General features: G+C 33.9%; 4 protein-coding genes across 10 annotated transcripts in view; 3 read left to right on the top strand and 1 right to left on the bottom strand.

Annotated features, from left to right (window-relative positions):
- Positions 1-11,266, top strand: part of LOC106662226 — a 28,198-nt gene extending 16,932 nt beyond the window's left edge. For 3 of the 5 annotated variants that reach the window (XM_014386134.2, XM_024225417.1, XM_014386133.2), the window contains exons 2-3: positions 7,478-7,733; positions 10,264-11,266. In XM_014386134.2, the coding sequence (XP_014241620.1) occupies positions 7,484-7,733; positions 10,264-11,168 (1,155 nt within the window). In that variant the 5' untranslated portion in view covers positions 7,478-7,483 and the 3' untranslated portion in view covers positions 11,169-11,266. Of the gene's footprint in view, positions 1-121; positions 570-5,704; positions 7,395-7,477; positions 7,734-10,263 lie in introns of those variants that run through there. The other 2 variants (XM_014386132.2, XM_014386135.2) reach the window with 2 other exon arrangements.
- A 779-nt stretch (positions 11,267-12,045) lies between these two features.
- Positions 12,046-19,384, bottom strand: LOC106662228 (protein FAM192A). 3 transcript variants are annotated; one of them, XM_014386140.2, is made up of 8 exons: positions 15,471-15,587; positions 14,588-14,688; positions 14,433-14,531; positions 14,153-14,366; positions 13,030-13,145; positions 12,926-12,976; positions 12,712-12,835; positions 12,046-12,637 (listed from the first exon to the last, which is right to left on the bottom strand). In XM_014386140.2, exons 2-8 carry the CDS (start codon positions 14,682-14,684, stop codon positions 12,607-12,609), a joined length of 732 nt encoding a protein of 243 aa, XP_014241626.1. In that variant the 5' UTR covers positions 14,685-14,688; positions 15,471-15,587; the 3' UTR covers positions 12,046-12,606. The 3 variants fall into 3 exon arrangements, with proteins under 3 accessions (XP_014241626.1, XP_014241625.1, XP_014241624.1); XM_014386139.1 differs by lacking the exon at positions 15,471-15,587 and adding an exon at positions 19,299-19,384 and having other exon boundaries at positions 12,712-12,976; XM_014386138.2 differs by having other exon boundaries at positions 12,712-12,976.
- LOC106662229 (guanine nucleotide exchange factor MSS4 homolog) lies at positions 15,548-18,855 on the top strand. Its single transcript, XM_014386141.1, has 3 exons — positions 15,548-15,660; positions 18,231-18,361; positions 18,428-18,855. Exons 2-3 carry the CDS (start codon positions 18,248-18,250, stop codon positions 18,674-18,676), a joined length of 363 nt encoding a protein of 120 aa, XP_014241627.1. The 5' UTR covers positions 15,548-15,660; positions 18,231-18,247; the 3' UTR covers positions 18,677-18,855.
- Positions 19,385-19,387: 3 nt separating the features above from the next.
- Positions 19,388-23,573, top strand: LOC106662227 (tRNA pseudouridine synthase-like 1). The gene is made up of 6 exons (XM_014386136.2): positions 19,388-19,536; positions 19,641-19,772; positions 19,826-19,954; positions 20,016-20,189; positions 22,644-22,875; positions 22,932-23,573. Exons 1-6 carry the CDS (start codon positions 19,490-19,492, stop codon positions 23,115-23,117), a joined length of 900 nt encoding a protein of 299 aa, XP_014241622.1. The 5' UTR covers positions 19,388-19,489; the 3' UTR covers positions 23,118-23,573.
- Positions 23,574-24,486: the final 913 nt, after the last annotated feature.

Here is a 24,486-nt window from a genome sequence, read left to right as displayed (position 1 = left end):
ACCAATTCTTATTGTATGCACATAAATAGGAATTTTTTATTTTGTATATATTAATCTAATCTCATCAATTTTAACTATATCCACATAAGCTAGAAAAACTAACAACAAAAATGTGTATGAACTGACTTGCAACAGGGTTGTACATAGTAAAAATTCGTGTATTATTTGTTTCAAAAAAATGTTTTGCTTTTTGCTGCTGGAAAGTCTGGAAAAATCCATTGTTTTCCACAACAAACGTGCACAGTCGGCATTAAATTTATATTATGGAAACGTCAGCAGTCTGGAAAACATTTCCTAAATAAACGGACAGTCGATCCGTCCAACCCGGCCGGCCGGTAACTGTGCAATATGTACAAACAGGGAAATCCCGTTAAGCTAAGACTATCCTGGCTGATTATTCTAAAACCGTGTCTCTACCTTTCGCACTGCCGGGTACGGAGGCCTAGTTATCATAGAAGACGAGATAATCATGAAAGTCATGATGATAATGACAGTAAGCGAGAATGTTAGACTTGCAACATGGGCGTTACGTTTCCATTAAGAAACCTATTTCTTACATAACTCTAAAAGTAAGTAATTTTATTGATAATAAGCCAAACTAAACCATTTTTTGTATTTCATTTTTATTAATGGAGAAATATTGTTTAACTTGTATCAAATTGTTGTGATTTTTTAAAATATAGCAAATAGCTTTTGTTTCATTAATAATAACAAGTAAATAATTACCAGTAATTTTTATATCCTGATAAACGTTAAGTAATCGTTTTGTACATTGAAAATTATTTAAAAAAATTAAAATAATTGAAAATCTTTATATTTGTTTTTATTTATTTTAAGTAATTTCTTCATGAGCAAATATTTCCGAAGTTTTTAAAGAAAAGGCTATGTTTACAATCTGAAAATATTATATATTCATTTCCAGCGCGATGACAATTTTTTAGATAAAATGTGGGGGGAACTAATTTATAGTTTTTTCAGAATCTACAAGATTATACGTTTGTAAGTAGTATAAATAATTTTGAGATTTCCCTGTGTTGTTTCTGGCATGATTAACCTGTAATTCAGTCACTACCAATCACTTTGGTTTCGATATTCTCACTGGGTTGGCCTGTCAAATGTTTAGGCATTTCGTCATCTTCAGTGCTGTATGAGATGTATAAGCAGGATGAGGCAAATAAATGGCCCAGCTGGATCTCATTTCCAGCAAAAATAGCCAGATCAAAATAATTATTAAGGGCTAAATTGTAAATAATCACTTAACAGGCTTTATTGAATAAACGAAACCATGTAATTTTCAAAATTAATATTTATTTAGAACTCATGAGATGCGGTCTGGTGTGATGTAGGTTTCAGAAAAACATTTTCTTTATCTTGCCAATGTTTCGATCTTTATTGAGATCATCTTCAGGGCTCAAAGTGTTTGCCTTCTGTGTAATTGTGCCATTCTTGCGTCTCGTGTTGAGAGTGCCCTGGCACAGAAGGCAAACACTTTGAGCCCTGAAGATGATCTCAATAAAGATCGAAACATTGGCAAGATAAAGAAAATGTTTTGCTGAAACCTACATCACACCAGACCGCATCTCACGAATTCTAAATAAATATCGACTAACGGTCACTAATCACCACACATTTCAAAATTAATTACATTCGTCTTTTTTTTATATATTTAGGCATTTTTCCCCATAATAATTTCTAAATTTGTGATCTTAAAGCTTGTGGTCCAAAAATGTAAAATATTACTCATAGGTTCATAACTATTTTTTTTAATTGATGATTTTTTTTATATTTATTAAAATATATAATTTTTTTCCTAAGATTATTGTGTGAACTATCAGAATTTTACCAATATTTTGTAATGTTTACAGTTGTAATTATATTACACGTACTAAATCCATTATATTTCGTGATCTAATTGACTTAATAACTTCTTTCAATTAATTAATCTTTAGTTAAGGTATTGGTTGAAATGAACAAAATGAAATGAAAATGAAGTTGGTGTCCGAGCGGATCGAAGTCACGATAGATCAAGGAGTAGAACAGCGGCGTATCTAGCCGAAGATCGTGGGTTCGAATCCCGCTAGTGATACTAACTTTTACATTTCAGCCAATACCTTACATAAAGATTAATTAATTATACGTACTTTTGACAAAAAAATATGATTTTTGATGTTTATTTAATCAATTGTGCTATCTTGGTAACGTTAGTGTTCAGCAAACAAATCGAAGTTGGAATTTTTAAAATTGCTCATCGAACAAAAAACCTGTATCTAAATTTAATTACTACCGTTAATCACAATTTGAATAAATAATAAAAAAATAGTTTATTTTTAGTTTTTTCAGTTGTTTACATTCAATATTCGCTAAAATATTGATGAACATACATAAATGTTTTATTGTACTAGTCGATTATGATTTAAAAAAATTTAAATTTCGTAATTTTAATCTGAAAAAGATGAAATAAATGTTAAAATATTAATAAATAAATCTACATAAATTTAACCTTACGATGCATTTACTGTACGCCTATGACTTGAGTGTAACTGCATGATAGACGGTTGAGTGAACATGCTGGAAGTGGTGCCTTCGCGTCAATTTTAAAAAAATTCAAAACAAAGATCGTGGTGTTTAGGAACTGTTAAAATTATAAGTGGCTGTATAGGAAAAGGGAAATACAGGTGGTAGCAAATTATAAATATGTAAGTGTTCAGTTAAGTTCTACTATACTTCAGACTTCAGACAAAAAATACTAGCAGGAAAACGGAGTATTGGAACTGTTCCGAAGGATTTCATCACGAATACCCACATCAGTTTAATAGCTAAATATAAAATGTTAATGCGGTCAGTGTCAGGTCTTGGGTGGTGAACCTTATGAAAAGGTGGGAAAATTACAACGTTTCTTTATAAAAAGCTATTCAGACTAATAAATACTCCAAACTATATGGTTTATTTAGAAACGGGAAGAGGCACAATTTCTTCTTATACCCTGAAACTTCAGTTTTGTTATATTTTAAATAAATTAAATCACAGCCAGGAAAGCCTAAAGTTATATAGTAGCTATGGAAATAATTAAGTATAAAACGTTTTGTTTTAAAAACTGACTACAGCCTAGTCATCTATCATAGATGTACACCCCAGTTTATATTGGACGAGTCAAACTAACCTTCCATTGGGTAAATTTGCGCAGGGTCAAAGAAAAAAGGGTTTGAAGGGCTCGCAAGAAGAGCAAACTTCCACGAACGGTACAAACGTTTAAATTATAATATTAAGTAAGAGTAAAAACTTCTCAGCAGAATATAAAGTTCGGGGAGAGGCGCTGAATCTCAATTACAAATCCTGGCTGACAAACTTAAACTATAAATGTTCTTTATGTAATTTTAATGAAATGGAAAACGCTTTCCACTTTTTAGTATCCATACTGATATTCAAAGAATGTGTTTCCTTCAAAAAGATTATCTTTCAGTTGATGATGTTATTTCATTACTTAGTGTGGTAACTGGAAAGATTTGGTTCCGTTCCCTAAAACATCTTTATTATGCAGATGACGTTTTACTAAAAGAATTTAATTATCAGTTTTTCGTTAAGTTTTTTTTTACTTTTCTAATTGTTCATATTCTTTTCGATTAATTAATCTTTAAGTAGGGTATTGGTTGAGATAAAAACCTCACTGTCACGAGCGGGATTCGAACCCACAACCTTCGGCTAAATAAACCGTGGCAATTTCATTTGTCGCCGAGAATCAAGTAGATTACACGACATTTGAAAAATGGCAAAAAGGAGGGAAAATTCAAAAGGCGGGTTGAGATGAGAAGTTGGTTTCCGAGCGGATCGAAGTCACGATAGCTCAAGTGAGTAGAGCAGAGGCGTATTTAGCCGAAGGTCGTGGGTTCGAATCCCGCTCGTGACCTGATTTTTTATCTCAACCAATACCTTACTTAAAGATTAATTAATTGAAAAGAATTTATTTGGTCAATCGGCCCACGAAACCTAATGGATTGTTCATACTGCTTATTTTTATATTCCGTTTAGTATATCTTTTCTCCTTTCTTTAATTATTAATTGTTAATATTTAATTCACTAGTTTTCGTGGTCCGCTTAACCAATTAATATCTTTCAACTAATTAAGGTTTTTAGTTGAGATAATGGCAAACAGAAGGGAAAATTCAAAAGGTGGGGTTGAGATGGGAAGTTAGTGTCCGAGTGGATCGAACTCACGATAGCTCAGGTGGTAGAAAAGCGGCGTATCTAGGTTAGCGTTAGCTAAGGTCGTGGGTTCGAATCCCGCTCGTGACATTGACTTTTTCATCTCAACTAAAAACCTTAGTTAATTGAAAGGTAATATTTAAGTTTCTGAAGACTCTGACAGACAGTCTGATGACCGTTCCTTAAATGTTACAAGAAAAAAAGAGTACGATTTTATATTTTATAATGAGTAATTTTCAGTTTAATATAAAAATGCTTGTAATTATGAGTATTTTTAGTAAAAGATATCAAATAAAAAATAAATCAATTTGATTTACAAAGCAGAAAACTTCATATTGTAAAGATTTTAGACCATACTCAAAATGTATTATTTTTGAAAATTTCGTTAAACCAAATCCAACATTACAGTTATTTGAAATGTGACAGCTATATAATACGTACGACGATAACCTTGCTTAGTTTCGCAAAAAAATTTCTATATCGATCATTCACAATTGAGGTCAATATTAAATGTACAGCCTCATCACGGCGGAAATTATGTCCCGCCGCATTAAACTTTTGACGCAGTCACTTAATCTGAAACCAAAAAAAATCAAAATCCTCTAAATAAATATTAGTTGTACATCAACTTGGAAAGTTGGAGATATGAGATACCAATAAACATAAGCGCCTAAGCGATTCGGGCGTCGGGTCATATCTTGGCAATGATTGAGCAGCTGATCTTGCCAAAAGCTCTAATCCTGTTTATTGGCCACCAACCAAAAATATCTTCTTTGAGCTTTTCTAGTAAAATAATTGGAAGATGTGATGGATGGACTTCACTGAGTGAAAACAATTTCTATTTAATATTTATCTGTCGAATTGACTTAACAGGCAATTTTTAATGGAACAATCGCTTTCACGTAAGGTTTAAAAAACAATCAGTTATATTGCTGTGAAATAATATTGAAAAATTACGCTACGACCTACATGATTTAGATCATGTTAAAGAACAGGAGGACCAGCACATTCCTAACAACTAAAGTAAGTTGGTATCAATGATTTCAACCCATTTTAGAAGTTATTAGTTAAGGAGTTAAAATAGAACTCCTGCTTTGGGTACTACGAACGTAATTTTATTTTTTAAATGGCTCCCAAACTGAAGAAAGATTGAGAAATGAAAAGTAAAAAATACGCGAGTGATTGAACAGATTGATTGATTAATCGGCCAATGTCAAACATAAAAAACTGTCTTGGAAAATTTTATAAGTTGAAAACTTCGACGAAGCGCACTGTATGGATAGGGATAAAAGAGGCGGCCATAAGGCCTACTGTACTTCGACCTGAATAGCTCTATTGTACTCCCCTGTTATTTATAACTCACTGGCCAGCTCAGGTTATTAATCAGCCTCCATAGCTTTGCCACCGGTTCCTTAGTGTAGGATCTTACTTGTGGTTTTTCTTGTCCCAGTTGCAAGAATCTGCACCTACATGGACCTTCACAGAAACGTAGAATGTGTTCTGTGGCCTCCTCCTCTTCCTGGCAGTATCTGCACAGTGTTTCTTCTGTCTGTACTCCTATCTGGTGCATATGCCTTCTTATGTGGCATGCCCTGTCAGACAGGGGCGGGTGCTTGTCCGGTGGCGGCCGTCAGAGCTGCCTTTACCAGTGCATGGTCTCCTCTAGGGGTGGTTAGAGATTCTACTAAAATCGAAACCGCGGCCGGAAAATATCCTGAGTTTTTGACGCTAGCGGAGCCCCTGCACCAATGGAGATAGAGTTGTCGTTTCTATCTAGGGAGTGCGTGGGAGACTAGGACGATGCATTTCGACCACCTTTTGGGTATCCCTTTACGCGCGGCACTGGTTAAGTGTACAACGTGAACCCACCCCTTCGGAAGGGGCAAGCGGGAGACGTCAACATTTCTGTCGATTTGCGGGCTTCTACACAGAACCTCACGGAAGAAGCAGAGTGTCTGTGCGTGGAGGTGAGTCGCTCTTAAGTTGAGAATCTAAACGTGTGATAAGGCCTGACGGCTAAAGAACCTCAATGTTAATAAAAGACACTGCGACCCGAGTGGGAACGTATGCCCTGTTAGGGGTCCAACCAGAATCCTAGTTCAGTTGCTGTTGTCTTCCAGTATTTTTTTGTGAGTTTTACGGATGGTCCTTCTATCTCTTCTACTGCCTCAAGCCTGTTTGCATTGTTCCACCAGGTTTTGGACTCATTAAGGATCCATTTTAAGATGTATCCTTTTTTGTGGCAGGGTGCTAAGCCACAGTAGAGTTCAGGACCCAGTCTACTTTTTCGTTGCCTCTATGCCCAGAGTGCCCAGGGACCCATGCCACGATCAGGTCATTAGTGTCACTTCCGTCAGGGCCTCCATGCAGTTCCTCACTTCCTCCTAGCACGAAGCTAGAGCCCTTAGTGCTGCCTGGCTGTCAGAGAGCATGGCTATCTTCCAGGAATGTATTCCTAGCCTTTTTATTTCTCTGACGCATTGTCCAATCTCTTTGATTTGAGCATATTTACCTAGGTTTATCGTCAGTTCGGTCTTTGGGTTCATCCCGAAGACTACAGCTCCCGTACCCTTGTGGGTTTTGGAACAGTTAGTATACCAGTAGGAGTTGACCCTTAGCGGAGTTCCTTTAGCCCATTTTCCGTTCCGGTATCAGTCCCTTGAAGCGCATTATAAAAAGATGTATGTATTTTCACTTTGTTTTTAAGCATAAAAAATAATAAATATAAAACTAACTAAGAAAAAATGTAATTTGGTGCATTAAATCGTCAGTGCAATATCTTGCAAACTAAAAACTGTTTCAAAAGACACCCTTTCTATGATTCGAAGGGCAATTAATACAACTAATCTTTCTGTTATTTAATAAATGATAGCATTATCAAATCGGTGAACACTTTGCAGCTATGATGTAATTAATATTATGTTATTAGTAAAAGATTATTTCATTCGAAGAACGGATTATATTTTTTGTTAATATATTTTCAGAACAACTTTTAGATTGTAAGCATTATTGTAAATGGTGTCACCAACTAAATTGAAATTAGAAACTTCTACGCTGTAACTAGAATTCTCTCACTTTTTCTCTAACTTCTTCTTTCCAATATTTACGAAGGGTTTTTATACGGTTCAAATAATTCTTTGGGAAAAAATAAAAGATGTTATAATCGCATGCTAGGAGGGTAAAGGACCATTTGTGTAAGTAATCTAATCTAATCGGGTCTACCAAAAACATCATCTTATCCGTTGTCGTGTCATTGTATGGATTTGTATTGTTTCAGGCCGTGATGAAGAGAACCTACGGTTGGGCTGAGTGTCCCCTGGAACTTTTGGAAAATGTGCTCGGCCATCTGGACCACGAGGAGCTTCTGGCCGCCAGCGGGGTCTCGGCTCTTTGGTACAACGCGGCCAACAACGTTCTGCAAAGGGAAGGCAAATGCGTGTACAGATGGCCGGCCAGGTTTCCGAAAAAAGGCGAGACGTTTGTTTGCATTGTTGGAAAAAAAAGGGCCGATGATGTTTTGCGGTTTTGCAAAGGTAACTAACTGAAATGCGGGATTTAAGCCATGTGTGTATTCGTGTGCTAAATAAATTTTCATGAACTTGAGTTGACGTCTGTTAGAAGATCTATCCATCCTGTTCTGCTCTACCAATGTTGGTTTGGTATTTCAGCGTTTCAGAACAGTATGCGTGCGAACGGGCGCGCGTGTGAGTGTGTGTGAAAATGTGTTGGGAGAGAGAGAGGAGAGAGAGAGAGAGAGAGAGAGAGAGAGAGAGAGAGAGTGAGAGAGAGAGAGAAAGAAAGAGATCACCTTGTGCAAAGGAATTGTTTTCAATTAGAGTATATTTTGAAAAAATAACAGAGCGCAGTTTTGCAGCAGTAAAATTAAGCTTGAATTATTCATCAATCAGATTACCCTTTCGCTATATAAAAATTAAAATTTAAAAAAATCTTTTCTTGAGAAAGGGTTGAACACATTTCTGAAATTTCACTTCATCGGGACGAACGCGATTGGCTACTTGTCTCAAAGCAGCGATACACTGCTTAAGAAAAAAAAACATTATTTGCCATATATTAAACATTATTCTTCTGATTACCAGTTTTATTATTTATTGTCGGCTTTCCGTATCGAAAAAAATAAGAAAGAAACAGGATTGAACTAAATATTTAATGACCATCGAACTAGAAAAATTGACATTGACAAAAATTGGTCTCAACATAAAAATATTGGTTTATTATCGTTAATTATTATTTTATCATAATCCATTCTTAATTAATAGATATTTTAAATGTGTTAATTTCCTTGTCATATTCGAATCGACGAATATTGTCATGCTTTTAATTTGGTTTAATATTTCGTCGTCTCAACCTGTAAAAAAGTCTTTTTTTTCTTCTTTTGGAAGACTTTTTCTAAATTTATAGTTTTGCCAAAACTTATTGCGATAATAGTGAGTCTGGGTGGACCCGGTATACGAAAAAGTTCCTTTTTTGCGTGTGCACATTTTTTTGTAGAAAACATGTCAGTCTACTCTTTCCTCTTCGCTGTTTAGATAATATTATTGGTTTGGATAATTTATATGTATCCGATAAGGCTGGTGTAAGGTAATTATTCTTTTTTTGCCATCTTTTATGTGCAAATTTTCCAATAACCCATTTCACTTTAGGAAGAAAAGTGGTACTTGTTTCTGTTTAAAGATATTAACTAAAAGAACATTTCTCTCTTACTCTCTTTCTCCCTCTCGCTCTCTCTCTCACACTCACTCTCTCGCTCTCACATTCACCTTCTCTCATTCTCACTCTCATCCCCCCCTCTCTCTCCTTTTCGCTGTTTAGATGATACAATTGGTTTGTAAAATTTGTAAGTATCCGATGAAGCTGGTGTAAGATCATTTGTATTTTTTACAAAATTTTTATGTCCCAATTTTCCAATAACCAATTTCACTTTTGGAAGAAAATTATAGTTAACTTAGTTAATTAGTTAGTCATTAATTAGTTAGTTAATTAATTAGTTAGTCGTTAATTGTAATTAACTGACTAGAACAGACTAAAAAAAATTCTCTCGCTTTCCACCCTCACTTTCTCCATCACGTTCTCTCTTTTCTCCTCTCTCACTCTCACTTTCACCTTCACTCATTCTCACTCTCATCCCCCTCTCTCTCTCTCTCTCTCTCCCTCTCCTTTTCGCTGTTTAGATAATACAATTGGTTTGTAAAATTTGTAAGTATCCGATAATTTTCCAATAACCAATTTCACTTTAGGAAGAAAATTGTAGTTAACTGTAGTTAATTAGTTAGTAGTTAATTGCAGTTCACTGAGTAGAACAAACTAAAAAAAATTTCTCTCTCTTTCCACTCTCACTCAAACCCTCTCTCTCACTTTCTCTATCGTTCCTTCTTCGCAGTTCAGAGAATTTGGATGAGCAGTTGGTATGTGATGAGACCATTTTTTATCACGCCTGGATCTGATTATTTTTGCCGTTTACCTCGGAAGCTGACACGTAAACATTTAATGCCTTAAACTGTGTTTTGAACAACTACCACTAGGAACAATCTAGCCTCTAGTACTTTTTTTTATTTATTAGCAAACTGTACAATTTTTACGTGAGATTATGAATCTAATTGTTTGGTTTAATTTTTTAAAATATTTTGCTCATTTCTTTCGAGTTGGAAAGTCAGTAGGGGAAAACAGCCAAGCCCAATTCAATTGTAGTCTGTTTAGAGAAAGAAAACCCCTACTCGGTCAAATTACGTGGAAAACGCACGGTCTGAATGACAAACGATTTCATTCCCGATGGAAATGCCTTTTAGATCCATTACCCAGGACTCTTAAGAATCAGTAAGTACGGTATGAGTACTTACAAACTTAAGATAATCATTTTATTTATTTATTTTTCTCCCACGATGGTTAAATATCACTTTCAATAGCGCTGATAATTTTTATCAGTATTGTACATGGATTAATCAGAAAGTAATGTCGGTTTTTGATAGTCCTAAATTACTTACACACATGACAATTGTAAACAAACATTTATTTTATTTATATTTATTTATATATTTTTTGTTCCAGAAGTTGAAGTTCTTGAACTGAGAGCTGATGAGACAGACACATTGCCACCATTGACATTGCTCAAAATTTTAAAATGTGCAAAAAAGCTCAAAAGTATCACAATCGCCAAATATCAATTAAACAAATGCCACGTCGTAACACTACTAACAAATGCTTTATTGTGGAACCTAAAAATAAAAATTGAAAGGTCAGATGATCTGAATAAAGTTGGGCTTAGTCTTCTCAAAGAGAATAGAGAAATTTTCAGCCAACTTTGCATCGAATGTACCGGCGACGATAAAATTGAATTGTACTACCCTTCACTTCCAATCAAACGAAATACCGAGTTTTTATCAGCAGAATGCATATACATCGACTGCACAGGTCTAGGAACGCTTGCAGTCTCACACTGCAGTAAACTTATATTGAAAAATGCATTTTACATAAACGCAGAAGATCTCAAGAAAATTTCACACTTACCGATAAAACACTTAAAAGTAACGCATTCCGATGTAGAAGAAAACGAATGGGATGATATTTTTTCGAAAGGTTTCAGAAACTTGGAAACGCTCGTGTTACGAAACTGCTCAAATTTTTCCAAACAGCTTCTAACAAGACTCGAAAGATTGACCTACCTAGAGATAGATGTGAACAAGCAAGATGATCTGCATTACTTAATGAAAATGGAATCATTGAAACACATTAAGATACACTTGCCTATGAGCCTAGTCAATTACACGAAAAATTTACAAGGGAACCAACCTAAGAAACTCGAACTGGTGATTGATCTCTTCAGTATAGACATGGATGAAATGACCCTGGAAAAATATTTGTCCGAAATTTCTTCCGATGAAAATATAACTGTAGACTTTAAATTTTCCCATTCGGAGTATAGTTTCAAAAGTAAATACAATATTTTAATATAGATTATTATACGAACTCCAATAAGATGCAAATAAATTTAAATAAATGTGATATATTATTTACAAATTTCAATAGAATCAATACTTCTAGTTGGTAATTTTATAGAATAATTTTGTACAAAGGATAAAAATTACATATTTTTAGTCCAAATCATTTTAACCTTTTAATATTAAAACATGCTTCATATAGTTTGTATGTTTTGTAAATAAACAATTTTGTGAATAAATACATCTTTTCATCATACCTAATATCATGTATACGTAAATTACCTATACATTCTGTAGTTATACTTCATGTAAAAGCTATATTATTGCTTTATATTATATGTATATGTGCAGAGAAAATATCTTAGCAAAGATACACAAAAAACCTTATAATTGCTAAGTTTTCTATCGTTTCTTAGAGCAAATTCTTGAAAAATGCAAGTATGTTTGTTGCTGATTAATGTACTTGTGAACTTATGGAAAAGAATAATTTCAATTTTTTATGAATAAAGGAAAACACCCTTTTTTATAAATAGAATTTAATTAAATCAATAAACAACTAATACACCCTTTTGCACAGAATTATTTTCAGAATGCACATTCCAAAATTTTACTTTTTGAGATAACATAATATTGATTAATTAATCTTTCATTTATTTAAATTATAATACAACTGTTACTGATTTCATATCTATGATTTCATAAATGAGTGGTCATTGTTGTACACACACCTTAATACATATGCAGGAGTTAAAATTCATTGTACAAAAAAAAATCCATTAACCTCTGTGAATCTAAGCTGCCAATCTAATCTAAAGGCTCTTTTATATCACAGTTTCTTGCAAAATTACTTAGTGCTAACATTAGAATATAATGCAAGAGGGTTATTTAATAAAAATAACTTAACATTTTTGCATTCCTATTACCTGAAAAAATACCTCAAGTAGCAACAGAATTTATAGGATGGATTGCATACAATATTCTTGTTATTTATTGAAGAGGTGAAATTAATTAGCATATCACTTATGATATGTAAATGTGTAAAGCAAAATTTTTTATAAAATAACTGTAATATATGTACATAACACTTCGGAATGTCCGAAGTGGAATAGGATTCGTTTTTAATTGTATGGCTTTTAAACAATAACTGGAATCACCTTTGGACAGTTAAAATAAAATAAACAAAAAATATTTAAAAGCCTTAAAATTATGAAACACAGTTAGCTTATAACAAAAAATAAAAATATCCCCACATTAAATTATAAATTGAAATTTTCAAGACAAATAATACCTTACTTGTTAAAAAAAACACCATTTGATCATAAAAACTTTGATCTGTTTCCTAATAAAGATTAGTCAGATCTGTTTATGTACCGAATGGCGAGAGTATTATTCCAAAATTTAAAAAAGAAACGTAAGAAAACCAAATATAGTTTCAAATTTGTTGTCATTCTCCTTATTTCGAATGGTGTTTATCATTAGACTGCCTGAAAATAAAATAAATTTTCTTAATTAACAGGAGGTGGCTAATATGAAATAATGTTAAAACAAATCTACATACTTCTCAGATTCATTTTCGATAAGACGTCCGAGTAAATCGAACCGAGCAGAATGCTCTTCGGCCTCCGAACTGCAATCGCTATCATCGCTTGACGCATCGTAAGTTCCCATCCCAGGAAGTATACCTATGCAAGTAAGACTACCTTCTTTTAAAACTTTTGGGTTAAGAACGACACCTTTCTTGTCGTTCACCACATGGTTTTCTTCATCCTTACCAGAACCGTTTGTGGTCACTTCGCTTTTTTTAAATCTGGAATCTGGTTTATCTGAAAACAAATTCATGTAAATACAAAGACATGAGGGAAACATCAAGTTTTACCTTCTGTTTCATTCCGACTTCTTTTTTTATTAGTTGGTTCGCTTTCCGCTGGTGTAGGGACTGGCCTTTTTTTAACAACCGCTCCTGCTAAGAGTTTCGATTGGGAAACCTTACCACTGAAAATATAGCATTGTAACTATTTTAATGAATTTTATATGAGTGAGTGCACATTATTTTATTCAAAATAATAATAATCAAATTTATTAATTACTACTTTCCATTTTGAAAAAATAATAATCCTATCACTGCATATTGGAAATAGGAAAAGTAAAATTTAGCAAAAACATGTATCTGTAGTTTGATAATGATCCGTTTTGGTCAGCCAGAATTGTCTTCCAGGGTGGATCTGGGTTGTTTCATTTTAGGGAGTTGGCTGAAGTTTATGGGATCATGAGCACTCAGCTACACCGGTCCCTCCAGTAAGGAAGCTGTTGGCATCTATAATGGATTAAGTCTGAGTCTTTTTTCCCCCCAATCAGTCAATGTGAAAGTATATTAAAACCTGTTAAACTTATGAAAATCCCTTTTGTCTTATGTATGTAATGTACAGATGTGAATAACTGCATAAGTGATGTCAATAATCAGCAAGTGCCCTAAATTTTGTGTTAAAAACTGTCAAGTACCAGAAAGTAAGATATAATTACATAAATTTACTGGGACAACTACATTGATATTGCAGAGTAGTCAGAACAGTTAAGGTGTTACTATGGACTCATCACACATAAAAACATAAATAACAGCATCCCTGGATTGATATGCCATTGTGTACTAGTCTATATTGAATTTGATGAAATGGTTTCTGCAAAAATTGAATTTTTACCTAAGGTTTAAAGTTGAGTTTTTTTATTTATCCAATTTTGCCCCAAGGTGCATAATTAATATCAGCCTTCAATATTATAATTTTATATCAGAAATAATTTATTTTCAAAATTCTGACTTAATCCTGATTTTTAAAGTAAAATTAACAAATATATTGTGTCGCCATAGATCTGACATTATGACAGGCTACAGTGTCTATACTAAAGCTCAGGAAAAGAAAACAACATAAAATAAATGGCAAGTACAATTGAGATGGAATAAAGACTCCACATGTAATATCAACCATCTAAAAATTGAATAAAACCTTTTAATGTTGTTGTTGACTTTCAACGGCTGCCTGATCTCATTATGAATCCTCTGCTCGAGTCCCTGCTCTTGGAGCGAGGCGACCCTGTTCCTAAAATCAGCCATTTCCCTTTCTTCTTCGGCAGTCTTTTTCCTCTCTTCTTCCATCTTCGATCTGTCAACGAGGTCAAGAAAGTCGACTTCATCATCATCAAGGCCTTTAATCATGTTTTCTAAAAAAAAAAAAAAAAAAATGTAATGTATAATAAACAAGAAAAAAAAAATCCCAAAAGGCGTACTTAATCGATGCGCTTCTTCATATTCAAACTCCTTCTTCTTTTTTTGCTCCTCCAACCTTTCGTATAAAGATCTAGGATCATAATCTTCTTCAGGGGCCTCTGCATATCAAACTTAATAAATAGATTAAAGTGCTTTAAAAAATATAATTACGTACCTAATGGCTGGTTTGGCTGCCGGACTCTTTCCCACTCTTCTTGCCTTAGCTTTCTTCGCTCGGCTATTTCAGCCTCGGTAATAAATCCAGAACTCATTATCCTGTAAATCAAACATGACAATAATTAAATCATATAAATGCCTGACCCTGGCATGAGTCCCTGAGCATTTGGAACATAGAGGCAATGTTCCCAAAAAAATATTCAATATGATTTCTCTAGGCACCAAACCCTACTGAGGTCTAGCATCTTGTCACAAAACAGGATACATCCAAAATAAGATCCTTAATGAGTCCAAAACCAGGTGGAAGCCTTAGGCATGAGACACACGAAACGATTGGAAGAACCATTCGCAAGATTTAAAAAGGAAGTTGAGAGTAACAGCAACAGAACCAGGCTTCTCGTTGAAATTCTGACAGGGCACTGCTGCCTAAGAAGCCAAGTGCATCGTATCGTAGTACAAACAGAAAAAACACTGTGAAGATTCTAGAAAGAATAGTAGACAGCAGATCACATTTTATCTTTCTGTGAGGACCCATGTAGATGCACTTGCAACTAGGAGAAGATGATCAGCTGTGGAGGATGATTAACAATCTGAAGTTAGCAACTAATTTATAAAATCAGAGGAGCCTAGTAGCTCTACTCAAGTTGAGATGAAAAAGGCCTTGTAGCTACTTCTTTTATCTTTAACCTTAAATCATATAATCGGGAAAGCCACAATATTTCATCGATCTGACATATTTGTTAGTAATAAATTAGCATTAGTGAAAATCAACATCAATTTACTACTTCATGGAACATACTTATGATCAACTGTACACTTCATGCTCTGGGATTTTGTTTGTTTTAAAAATTGTTAGCTTTAAAAATATTGAAATGTCCTACCGAAATTACAGTTGTTTCCTCTTGTTTTGTACGCAAAACTGAAATATTTTATTAAAAAAACACTTTTTAACAAAGCATTAACTCAAGATGAAAAGTTGTCCCTTTTCTGTGTAGAACCTCCTTGTTTTCTGGAAGGTTGCAAATCTGCAGAAACCTTCAGCACAGACGACAACAGAAGGACCAGTAGTTGGTAAAATTAATTTATATTTTATTAATTAATTAAATACGAGTTTCGATACTTTTTTTGTTGACTTGAAAGACGTCATAGGATTTGTAAATACAATGTTACGTTTTTAATTCTTACAAATCCTTGTATTGGGTTGTCCGGAAAATAATGCAGGATTTTAAGTTTTCATTAAAAAAAATCTATATAAAATATTCTGTTTACGTTTACAGGATTACTCNTGGGAAATTATTTTGATTAAAGAACATTGCTTTAAAGTAACTAGTTTCTTTTTTTTTGTTTAATACCAAAATCCTGCATTATTTTCCGGACAACCCAATAAATACATTGATTTACTAAGGAAAACAAATCTGACAATTGCAAAGTTTGTGATATGTTATATCAATCTACACGTTTTTAGCTTGACATGGTGATCTAAGTCAGTTTCATATTAGTACAGAACCAACCGGGGCTGCTGTGTTCTGCTGAATGAATGCACAGAGTACTGCACGATTGTGTTTGTTGGACCAAGACCGTATGACTCAGCCATGTCTGGTTGCTAATTATGTTATAAATTAAGTTGCCAACTGTTCCGCTGTCACATATCAAAGAAAAATTAAGACGATTTTCTGCACATTCACGAATAATCTGGATCACGGTATACTCTGGCAAACTTTTTTGGTCAAGACCATACCGAGGTCCAGATTATTCGTGAGTAAAAATGTGGTCTATATACTAACATAATTTCTTCAATATGAATGGAATGAAAAGAAATTCTTCTAATGCTATAAACTAGCTTTGTTATATTATTATATTGTTATATAGCTAAGTTATATTAATTCTCTTCTTTTCGTATACAATTACCAGCGTCCTTGTATCTCCGCACCACTTCAGCCGAGGTTAAAATGTGCACATAATAAACATGAAACTCATCACCAGACCGCATCTCACGATTTCTGAATAATTATCGATTAATGGTCACTAATCACCACACATTATTATTTAAGTTATGTTGAGTGAAATATTAAGAAAATAGAGTATGTCAGTGGGAGGACCAGAATTTGTTATTTAGGGGCATACTTATAGCAATGCGTCAGTGTAGATACCATTATAGGTCTGTGGATGTCTCAAAATGCAACATATAGCTAGGAGTTAAGAGGAGAAGACCAAAAAGCTTTTCATGATGGGACCCCCTCCCCCTGCACTACACCCTGATAGTGTGTAGAAAAACCCCTGCAATGCACAAACACCGCGGCCCGCCAGTGAGAGAGCGGCATTCTGTAGCATGGTACTGGATATTCTGACGATCCCGATATCTTGTCATCTCCCATAACAAAACAAGTCTGGTCTTGTCAGCCCAGTACCGGTTTTCCTCAGGGTGTGGGATAATTCCCTCTTCTATGCTAATAATTTACATTTAAGCCAATACATAAAACGTACCACATAAACACATACTATATGCATTTAAAAACTCTTATAGCCCTGAGGTCTGAAAAAGCGATCCATGCTCACTGATGTAAGGACACGCATAGGTCAGCAAGGACTCAGTAGTTCATTCTGCAGGCTTCTAGTTTTCTGCATTGAAAAATATACTCAATATGCTCTTTCAATATATAAGGGCATTGATACAGTCTCTTTCCTGCCAGCAAGTGCCCGTTTGTAAGCCTAGTATGACCTATGTTATGTATAGCCATGTGAGTATAGCCTTTCCCCCCTTTATCCAGCCTCTGTGGACCAGGCCAATGCCAATCTTTATCTGTCGTAGTTTGGCAGAAGTCTGTGCCCAGCAATTTTTCCATTTTTTTTTACATTATTTTTCATTAATCTTACCACATCTGCTGGACGTCAGGATGGATGGTTCATGCAGCTTTACCCGCTTTGTCTGGGCGGGAATCCAGACCATCATAACCTTCTTTCTATTAGCATTGATCCCTTTTAATTGTTCATATATTTTATTTATTAGTGGATCCACTGAGGCTTTTCTCCTGAATTCTGAGACTGCACTGAGTGAATCCGTGCATATTATATAAGTTTTTTTCCTGTTTTCAATGTATTACACTCAGTGCAAAGGATATGGCATTCAATGCTCGCTGTGGGGGAAGGGAAATAACTTCAACCTATCCTTCCATGTGTACAGCACAGCCCACACCCTCTGGCATCTTTGATCTATCAGTGAAGATGGGTTTAGCGTAAGGGTACTCCGTCGTCATCAGGGTGTGGGGTTGGGACCAAATTCAGGGTCGCTGAGATCCGATCCCACCCCTTCCATTGATGAGTGCCATGTCAATTTCTTTCAATTGCGGCCATCGGTCCCCTTAGGCGTCAGAAAAGTCCAGAGGCGACGGTGGGGATCGAACCCATGACCGCGGGATCTACTAGCCGAGAGTCTGATGCCTTAACCACTTGGCTACCGCGGCCCCGCCTTTGTTTTATAATAATTAGTAATAAAAGTAAAGTGTCTTTATTATATACTGTAAAGGAATAAAATATGGTAAAATAAAAATTATTTAACCATTGTGTGCTCTAAATAAAAATTAGTTTCATAGTTATTTTTAATGTTCAAAACTAAAATAATTTATTTTTCCCCTCTATTTTAGAAAATTTTATACAAACAATGATCAATTTACAAGATGTTGTTGAAGAAGGAAAGAACAAGGTATCAGTTTTCTGCTCCCGTTGCCCCTCAAAAATTCTCAACTCGAAATCCGCCTCTTACAAATCAATTCAGGTATCTTACGATTCAGAGAATTACTTTACTTTTTTTTTTCTTAAATCTCATGTTATTTTCATTCAGATGAGTCTACCCTATCTACACAAAAAGGGCGATAACGAGTCGCAGGCCGAAGAGCTCACAGACTTCTGGGAAGTGTTGGACATGTACACATTTGAAAACATGGGCTTTTCAAACACGATGGACGACAAGAAGTACCTCATATGCGCTGACTGCGAGATGGGACCCCTCGGATGGCACGATCTGACAACAAAAGTGAACTACGTCGCCCTCTCAAGGGTCAAGCACAATGAGGACGTTGCCAAAAAATAAAAAATAAATAAAATTACAGGCACCGATATATTTTTCAAAAAAAGGTGTATCACTATTAAATTTTAAGGGTTTTTTTTTTAATGTTATTTTCACTATTGTATTTTTAAAAAAATTCAATTTTTTCAAGCTTTTGAAAAAGACTTAATGCATTAAAAAAAAAGCTATATTTTCAAGCACACTATTTCTTTCTTTGGTTTTGTGATATTAAGAGGTAAAATTATCTTTATAATAAAGTTTCAAAGTGATAATGTCATATTATTTACCATGTTTCTCATAACCACCAGATATTATTATTTCATAGTTACAGTTTCTATAAATCCTAATTCAAATGTATTGCCACTTTTGCAGCTTTTCCTCTGTTTATTAAACATGAAATATAATAATCTATTTTACGTTTAGTGGTCTAATTGACCATATCAATTATTTCAGTTAATTATTCTTTTTATGTAAGGCTTTGGTTGAGATAAAAATGCCAATCTCACGAGCGGGATTCGAACCCGAGGTCATGGGTTCAAATCCCGCTCGTGACACTAGCTTTCTCATGTCAACAAGACCTTATATAAAAAGAAAAGAACAATCAAGTATAATTTTGAATTTATAACTTAAATAACCATATACTTACTCGTATATTGTCACTCTATAAGAGCTAATATCATAAAATTAAAATATTTTATTGTTTTTTATTTCAAAATAGAAAATGCACTCATGATAAGTCGGTTGATAACGTGATAAGGCGTGACAGTTGACAGGCCGTGTGCGTTTTATAACCAGCTAGGAGGTTATGCACAATACATCTTTGATCTGCTTGAAAATATGAAAAGATATTTAATCAATTTCTCATATATCGGCACAAGATTTAGGTAGTTCTCTTATTCTGGTAATTCTTCTTGAAAATATTTCCACCAATTTTATCCGAGTACGTGTACTCGGACTCGGAAGGCACTCAAAATGCGTCTTTCTTCAGGGGTGTGCAGAAACAATTCAATAAAGGCGTGCCAGTGTTCGAATTCGAGACAGTGCAGAGCGTGTTAGACAGTGCATTTTTAAAAATTATTAACAAACCTTTGAACACGCCGAAGATTTACGTTGCGAGCAGGTAATCATCACTGCAGTGCCATAAAAAGAATAAAGTTAATCCGTTGGTTTTAGGACAGACCAGGGAGTGCATGCACTCCACGCTGCTGCACATGTTGATTTAGAGTTTGTACGTCCAAACACGACTGAAGAGATAATCTCTAACCTTAATTATTATCTAACAAAAAAAGATTTTGATATTAGGTAAGACTTGCACCTTTGCACTTCTCCTTCCGAGTCGTAATTGTTTTTTATCCTTTTCTAGAATTCTGTCTTTGAAAGAAGTTCCAGATGAGTTTCACGCAAGGTATTCAGCAGTGAGAAAGAAATATTTGTACAGATTCGCTGTTGTCAAACCGGAAAGTCTATCAATCATTTCAGATAAAAAACATTGTCTTCCTTGGCCTATACTTGAAAAAGACAGATGCTTATTTATTAAGTAAGTTTATTTTTGTGAAGTTTTATTTTACAGGCTGTGGCATGATGAAAATATGAAATATGGCATGATATTAATCCGTACATGTTTAGCGATCACAATTTATCATATTAATTATTTCAATTAATTATTCTTTTTATCTAAGATCTTGATTGAGATGAAAAAGTTAGTGTCATGAGCAGGATTCGAAACCTCGACCTTCAGCTCAATACGCCGCTGCTCTAACCAGTTCATCTATCATGACTTCGATCCCCTTGGACACCAACTCCTCATCTCAACCTACAACCTTTCAAAATTTCTCCCATTTTGCCATGTATTTTTGGTCCATAAATCTTATGTGTATGTAGATTATTTTTACAAAGACTACTTCGTACAGCCAATAAGCTCAAGGGCTGTAGTTCTGAGGTCACAAAATATTTTTTAAACTAAATTATCCAATTTGGGGGACTGTGGCAGGTGAGTGGTTAGTGTGAAAGACTCTCGGCTCGTAGACCCTGCAATTGTAGGTTCGATTCTCACCATCGCCTCTAACCTTTTTTTCACGATGCCCTTCCCCCTCTAATATGCAAACACATAATAATTATCTCAGATCTTGAATAGTATGCATACATCATTAGGCCATTAAAAAATATCCAATTTTGATTCTTCCGATATAATACTATCAATATGTCACAAGTGGCATATATAAAAATGAAAACAAACAAAAAAATTTACAAGGGTGTGCAACAGCAGAGGTCATATCAACCCTCAGGTTTTTTCTTTTTCTTTTTTAAAAAAAAGCTCATTTGTAAGTATGGTTTGAATGCAGGGCCGCCGGATTCAACCCCAGGACTTTTAACTTATAATGGATGAGCGCTGTGTCAAATGTTCACAGGCCGCCAAGGTCCCAAAATTATTTATTGACTCTTACTTTGAATTTTTTACTCTTCTTTTTTGGTTGTTAACTTTTTTATTTCTTGGGTTTCTTTACAGGAAATAAACAAATATCAAATTAATGAGAATGAGTTTGATGGTTTACTTTGAAATGTTTTTATTTTAATATTTATTTAAAGAAAATTCTACAGATTATTTTTGTTTGCCTAGTTTACGTCAACTGAAAATTTTGAAGAAAAAAATTGTATTAGAAAAAAATACAATATATAAATTAGAAAATATAATAATTTAGTTTTGTAAACGTTCAGTTTGATTTAGAAAATAATTTTTATTATTATAAATGTATCTTCTGTGAGCTGTCTTCTTTAGTAGTGTTTGCTAAAATATATAATACATTAAACACACTCAGTGAAGATCACAGAATGTTACTACAACAACAAAAATGATCTATGTATATGCATACATATTTAAAGGCAAATATAACTTCAATTTGGGGAGAACTTGAGGGTGAAAAATTGAAGTGGCTGAAGAGGAGGCCTTGAAATATATAGAAGTACGGGGTCACTAAAAAACATCCTCTCAAAACCTAAAGACAAGGTAGACAACTTGGCAAAAAGCGGGGTTTACCAACTCAATTGTAGTGATTGTAATATTAAATATATAGGTCAAAGCAGCAGAGAAATAAAAACGAGTCAATCATTACAATCATAAAAATTATTGTTAGTACTATAATGTCATTTATTTATTCCTCTTCATAATTATTATCATTAGGTTTTAGGTTTCATTTGCTTGAAAAAAAAGGTTTAATTTGCTTGAAAAATGGTTTCATTTGATAGAAAAAAGGTTTCATTTGATTGAAAAAAGTTTCATTTGATTGAAAAAAGGTTTCATTTGCTTGAAAAATGGTTTCATTTGACTGAAAAAAGGTTTCATGTGATTGAAAAAAGGTTTCATTTGATTGAAAAAGTTTCATTTGATTGAAAAAAGGTTTCATTTGATTGAAAAATGGTTTCATTTGATTGAAAAAAGTTTCATTTGATTGAAAAAAGGTTTCATTTGCTTGAAAAATGGTTTCATTTGACTGAAAAAGGTTTCATTTGATTGAAAAAAGGTTTCATTTGATTGTAAAAGTTTCATTTGATTGAAAAAAGGTTTCATTTGATTGAAAAATGGTTTCATTTGATTGAAAAAAAGGTTTCATTTCATTGGAAAAAGGTTTCAGTTGATTGAAAAAAGGTTTCATTTCATTGAAAAAGTTTCATTTGATTGAAACAAGGTTTCATTTGGTTGAAAAATGGTTTCCTTTTATTGAAAAAAGGTTTCATTTGATTGAAAAATGGTTTCATTTGACTGAAAAAAGGTTTCATTTGATTGAAAAAAGTTTCATTTGATTGAAAAAAGGTTTCATTTGATTGAAAAAAAGTTTCATTTGCCTGAAAAATGCTATAGACATCATAAATATAGACTTCAATTAATTATTCTTTTTATGTAACATCAACCAAGACCTTACATAAAAAAATAAATAAAATGCAAATTTTAATTAATTAAATAGTATATATTATGTCATTTCCATTTTTGTTTAAGTACACTAAATATTGACATTGAAAAACTGAAAGAGGCCTCAAAGCTATTCGTTGGCACCCATAATTTTACAACTTTTATGCATAAGGCTTTGCAGCACCCAGATGTCGATCCTGTGAAAAATATCGAGTCGATCGAACTGTTACCTGGAAGAACACAAGTGGACAGCTCTGAAGTTAAACATTTTGATTTCTGGCAGTTGCACTTTACTGGAAAATCATTTTTATACAAGCAGGTAAATAAACTGTCATTTTTTATTTATTTTTTTCCATTAAAGAAGTATTTTTTTAGGTACGACGAATGGTTTCTATATTAATAGCAGTTGGAAGTGGAAGAATGAATGCAGCAGAAATAGAGTTTATGTTGACAAATCCTCACCAGTCCTCATGGAATGGAAAAGTCTGTGTAGTCCCCGGATTTGGTCTTTATCTCCAAAATATTGAATACAATGAAAGTGATCTTGTAAAGAAAGAATGAGTTTTCTAGAAGATTTGAAAGTAAAACGGAATAAGTTATACCATACAAAAACCAAAGTGACGACTATAACTGGTGATACTTACATGGAGGAGACATCACAGGGAGTTAGCAGGATGGAAAAGACTTCTAACAATTCGCCGGGATATGTCGTAGATGTAAAACCAGATTTACAAATTGCTCATGTGTTTCCCTGGCTATGCATGGGATCCCAGGATGTCGCTCATGATTGGGTGTTGCTCAAGGAAAATAAAATAACACACGTTCTCAGCCTAGGGATTGAACCTCAACATTTTCCAAACATAGTGTACAAGTTTGTCCAGCTTCTTGATTTGCCCGAAGCGAATCTGTTAAGGCACCTGGATACCTGTTTTGACCAGATAGAAGCGGCGAATGAAGAAGGAGGGAGAATATATGTCCACTGCAATGCCGGCGTCTCTCGAAGTGCATCTGTTGTTATCGCTTATATCATAAATGAAAAATGTTGTTCTTTCACTGATGCGTACGAATATCTTAAACAATTGAGACCATGCATAAAGCCGAACAACGGGTTTATCAGCCAGTTGAAAATTTTTGAAAAACAATTACTCAGTTAATAAAATTTTATAGCTTGTGAATTATGTTTTTTGTTTTAGCCAAATGTGTAGTAAATATATTACCATTGGTAAAAAAAAAACATGGTAAATATTTAGTGTGTTGTAACATTTTGTAAATTATTTGAATTTTTTACATAATTTAAAAATAAATAACAAAGTAGATTTCTTCTGATTACTAATCACTAAAAAGGTTTCCACAATAATTTTTTTATTATTAAGCTGTTTTTATTTATTATTTATTTGTTTATTATTTAAATTTTTATTTATTGATTTATATAAAATGGTATATGACTGTCTGACAGACAATGCCCAGCCCAAAGTAGTGGATCTAAATCGCCAAAATTTTGACAGTGCATTCTTATAACGACACGGATAGCCGCTAAGAAAGAATTTCTTGAAGTTCCATCTTTAAGTGGTTGTACAATTTTTTACCATATTTTGTCGAAGTCGTGAGGAGTGGTCAAGAATGATGAATGATTCTTGACTGCACCTCACGACTTCAAAAAATTATGAAACAACCGTTCACTAAGAAACACATTTTTACCATACTTAGACAGAAGTGAGCTTAAGAATAGGAGAATTTGAGAATCAAGACATTATATTAGAAAGCCATACTAGCACTCTGTATTGAAAAGGTACATTAAAACAGATAACAGAGTCCCGCATGGACGAAGTCGTGGGTAAAAGCTAGTTATTTTATAAAGTAACACTAAAAAGTTTGGGTGAAATAATTCCATAAATGTGAAACTTTGATGGAGGGTAGAAACTCTTCGAAA

This window comes from Cimex lectularius, unplaced genomic scaffold, assembly GCF_000648675.2.
Source record: "Cimex lectularius strain Harlan isolate CLEC.00 unplaced genomic scaffold, Clec_2.1 scaffold51, whole genome shotgun sequence".
NCBI classification, from domain to species: Eukaryota; Metazoa; Arthropoda; class Insecta; order Hemiptera; family Cimicidae; genus Cimex; species Cimex lectularius.
This window is presented reverse-complemented; position numbering and strand designations above follow the sequence as displayed.

Coding starts and splice junctions, on each gene's coding strand:
- LOC106662228 (XM_014386139.1), bottom strand. CDS start 14,684: ATGAGTTCTGGATTTATTACCGAGGCTGAAATAGCCGAGCGAAGAAAG. Junction 14,532..14,587: donor GCAGCCAAACCAGCCATTAG/GTACGTAATTAT, acceptor TTTGATATGCAG/AGGCCCCTGAAGAAGATTAT. Junction 13,146..14,152: donor GTCAACAACAACATTAAAAG/GTTTTATTCAAT, acceptor CTATATTTTCAG/TGGTAAGGTTTCCCAATCGA.
- LOC106662229 (XM_014386141.1), top strand. CDS start 18,248: ATGATCAATTTACAAGATGTTGTTGAAGAAGGAAAGAACAAGGTATCA. Junction 18,362..18,427: donor CCTCTTACAAATCAATTCAG/GTATCTTACGAT, acceptor ATTTTCATTCAG/ATGAGTCTACCCTATCTACA.
- LOC106662227 (XM_014386136.2), top strand. CDS start 19,490: ATGAAAAGATATTTAATCAATTTCTCATATATCGGCACAAGATTTAG. Junction 19,537..19,640: donor TATATCGGCACAAGATTTAG/GTAGTTCTCTTA, acceptor GTCTTTCTTCAG/GGGTGTGCAGAAACAATTCA. Junction 19,773..19,825: donor AAGATTTACGTTGCGAGCAG/GTAATCATCACT, acceptor CGTTGGTTTTAG/GACAGACCAGGGAGTGCATG.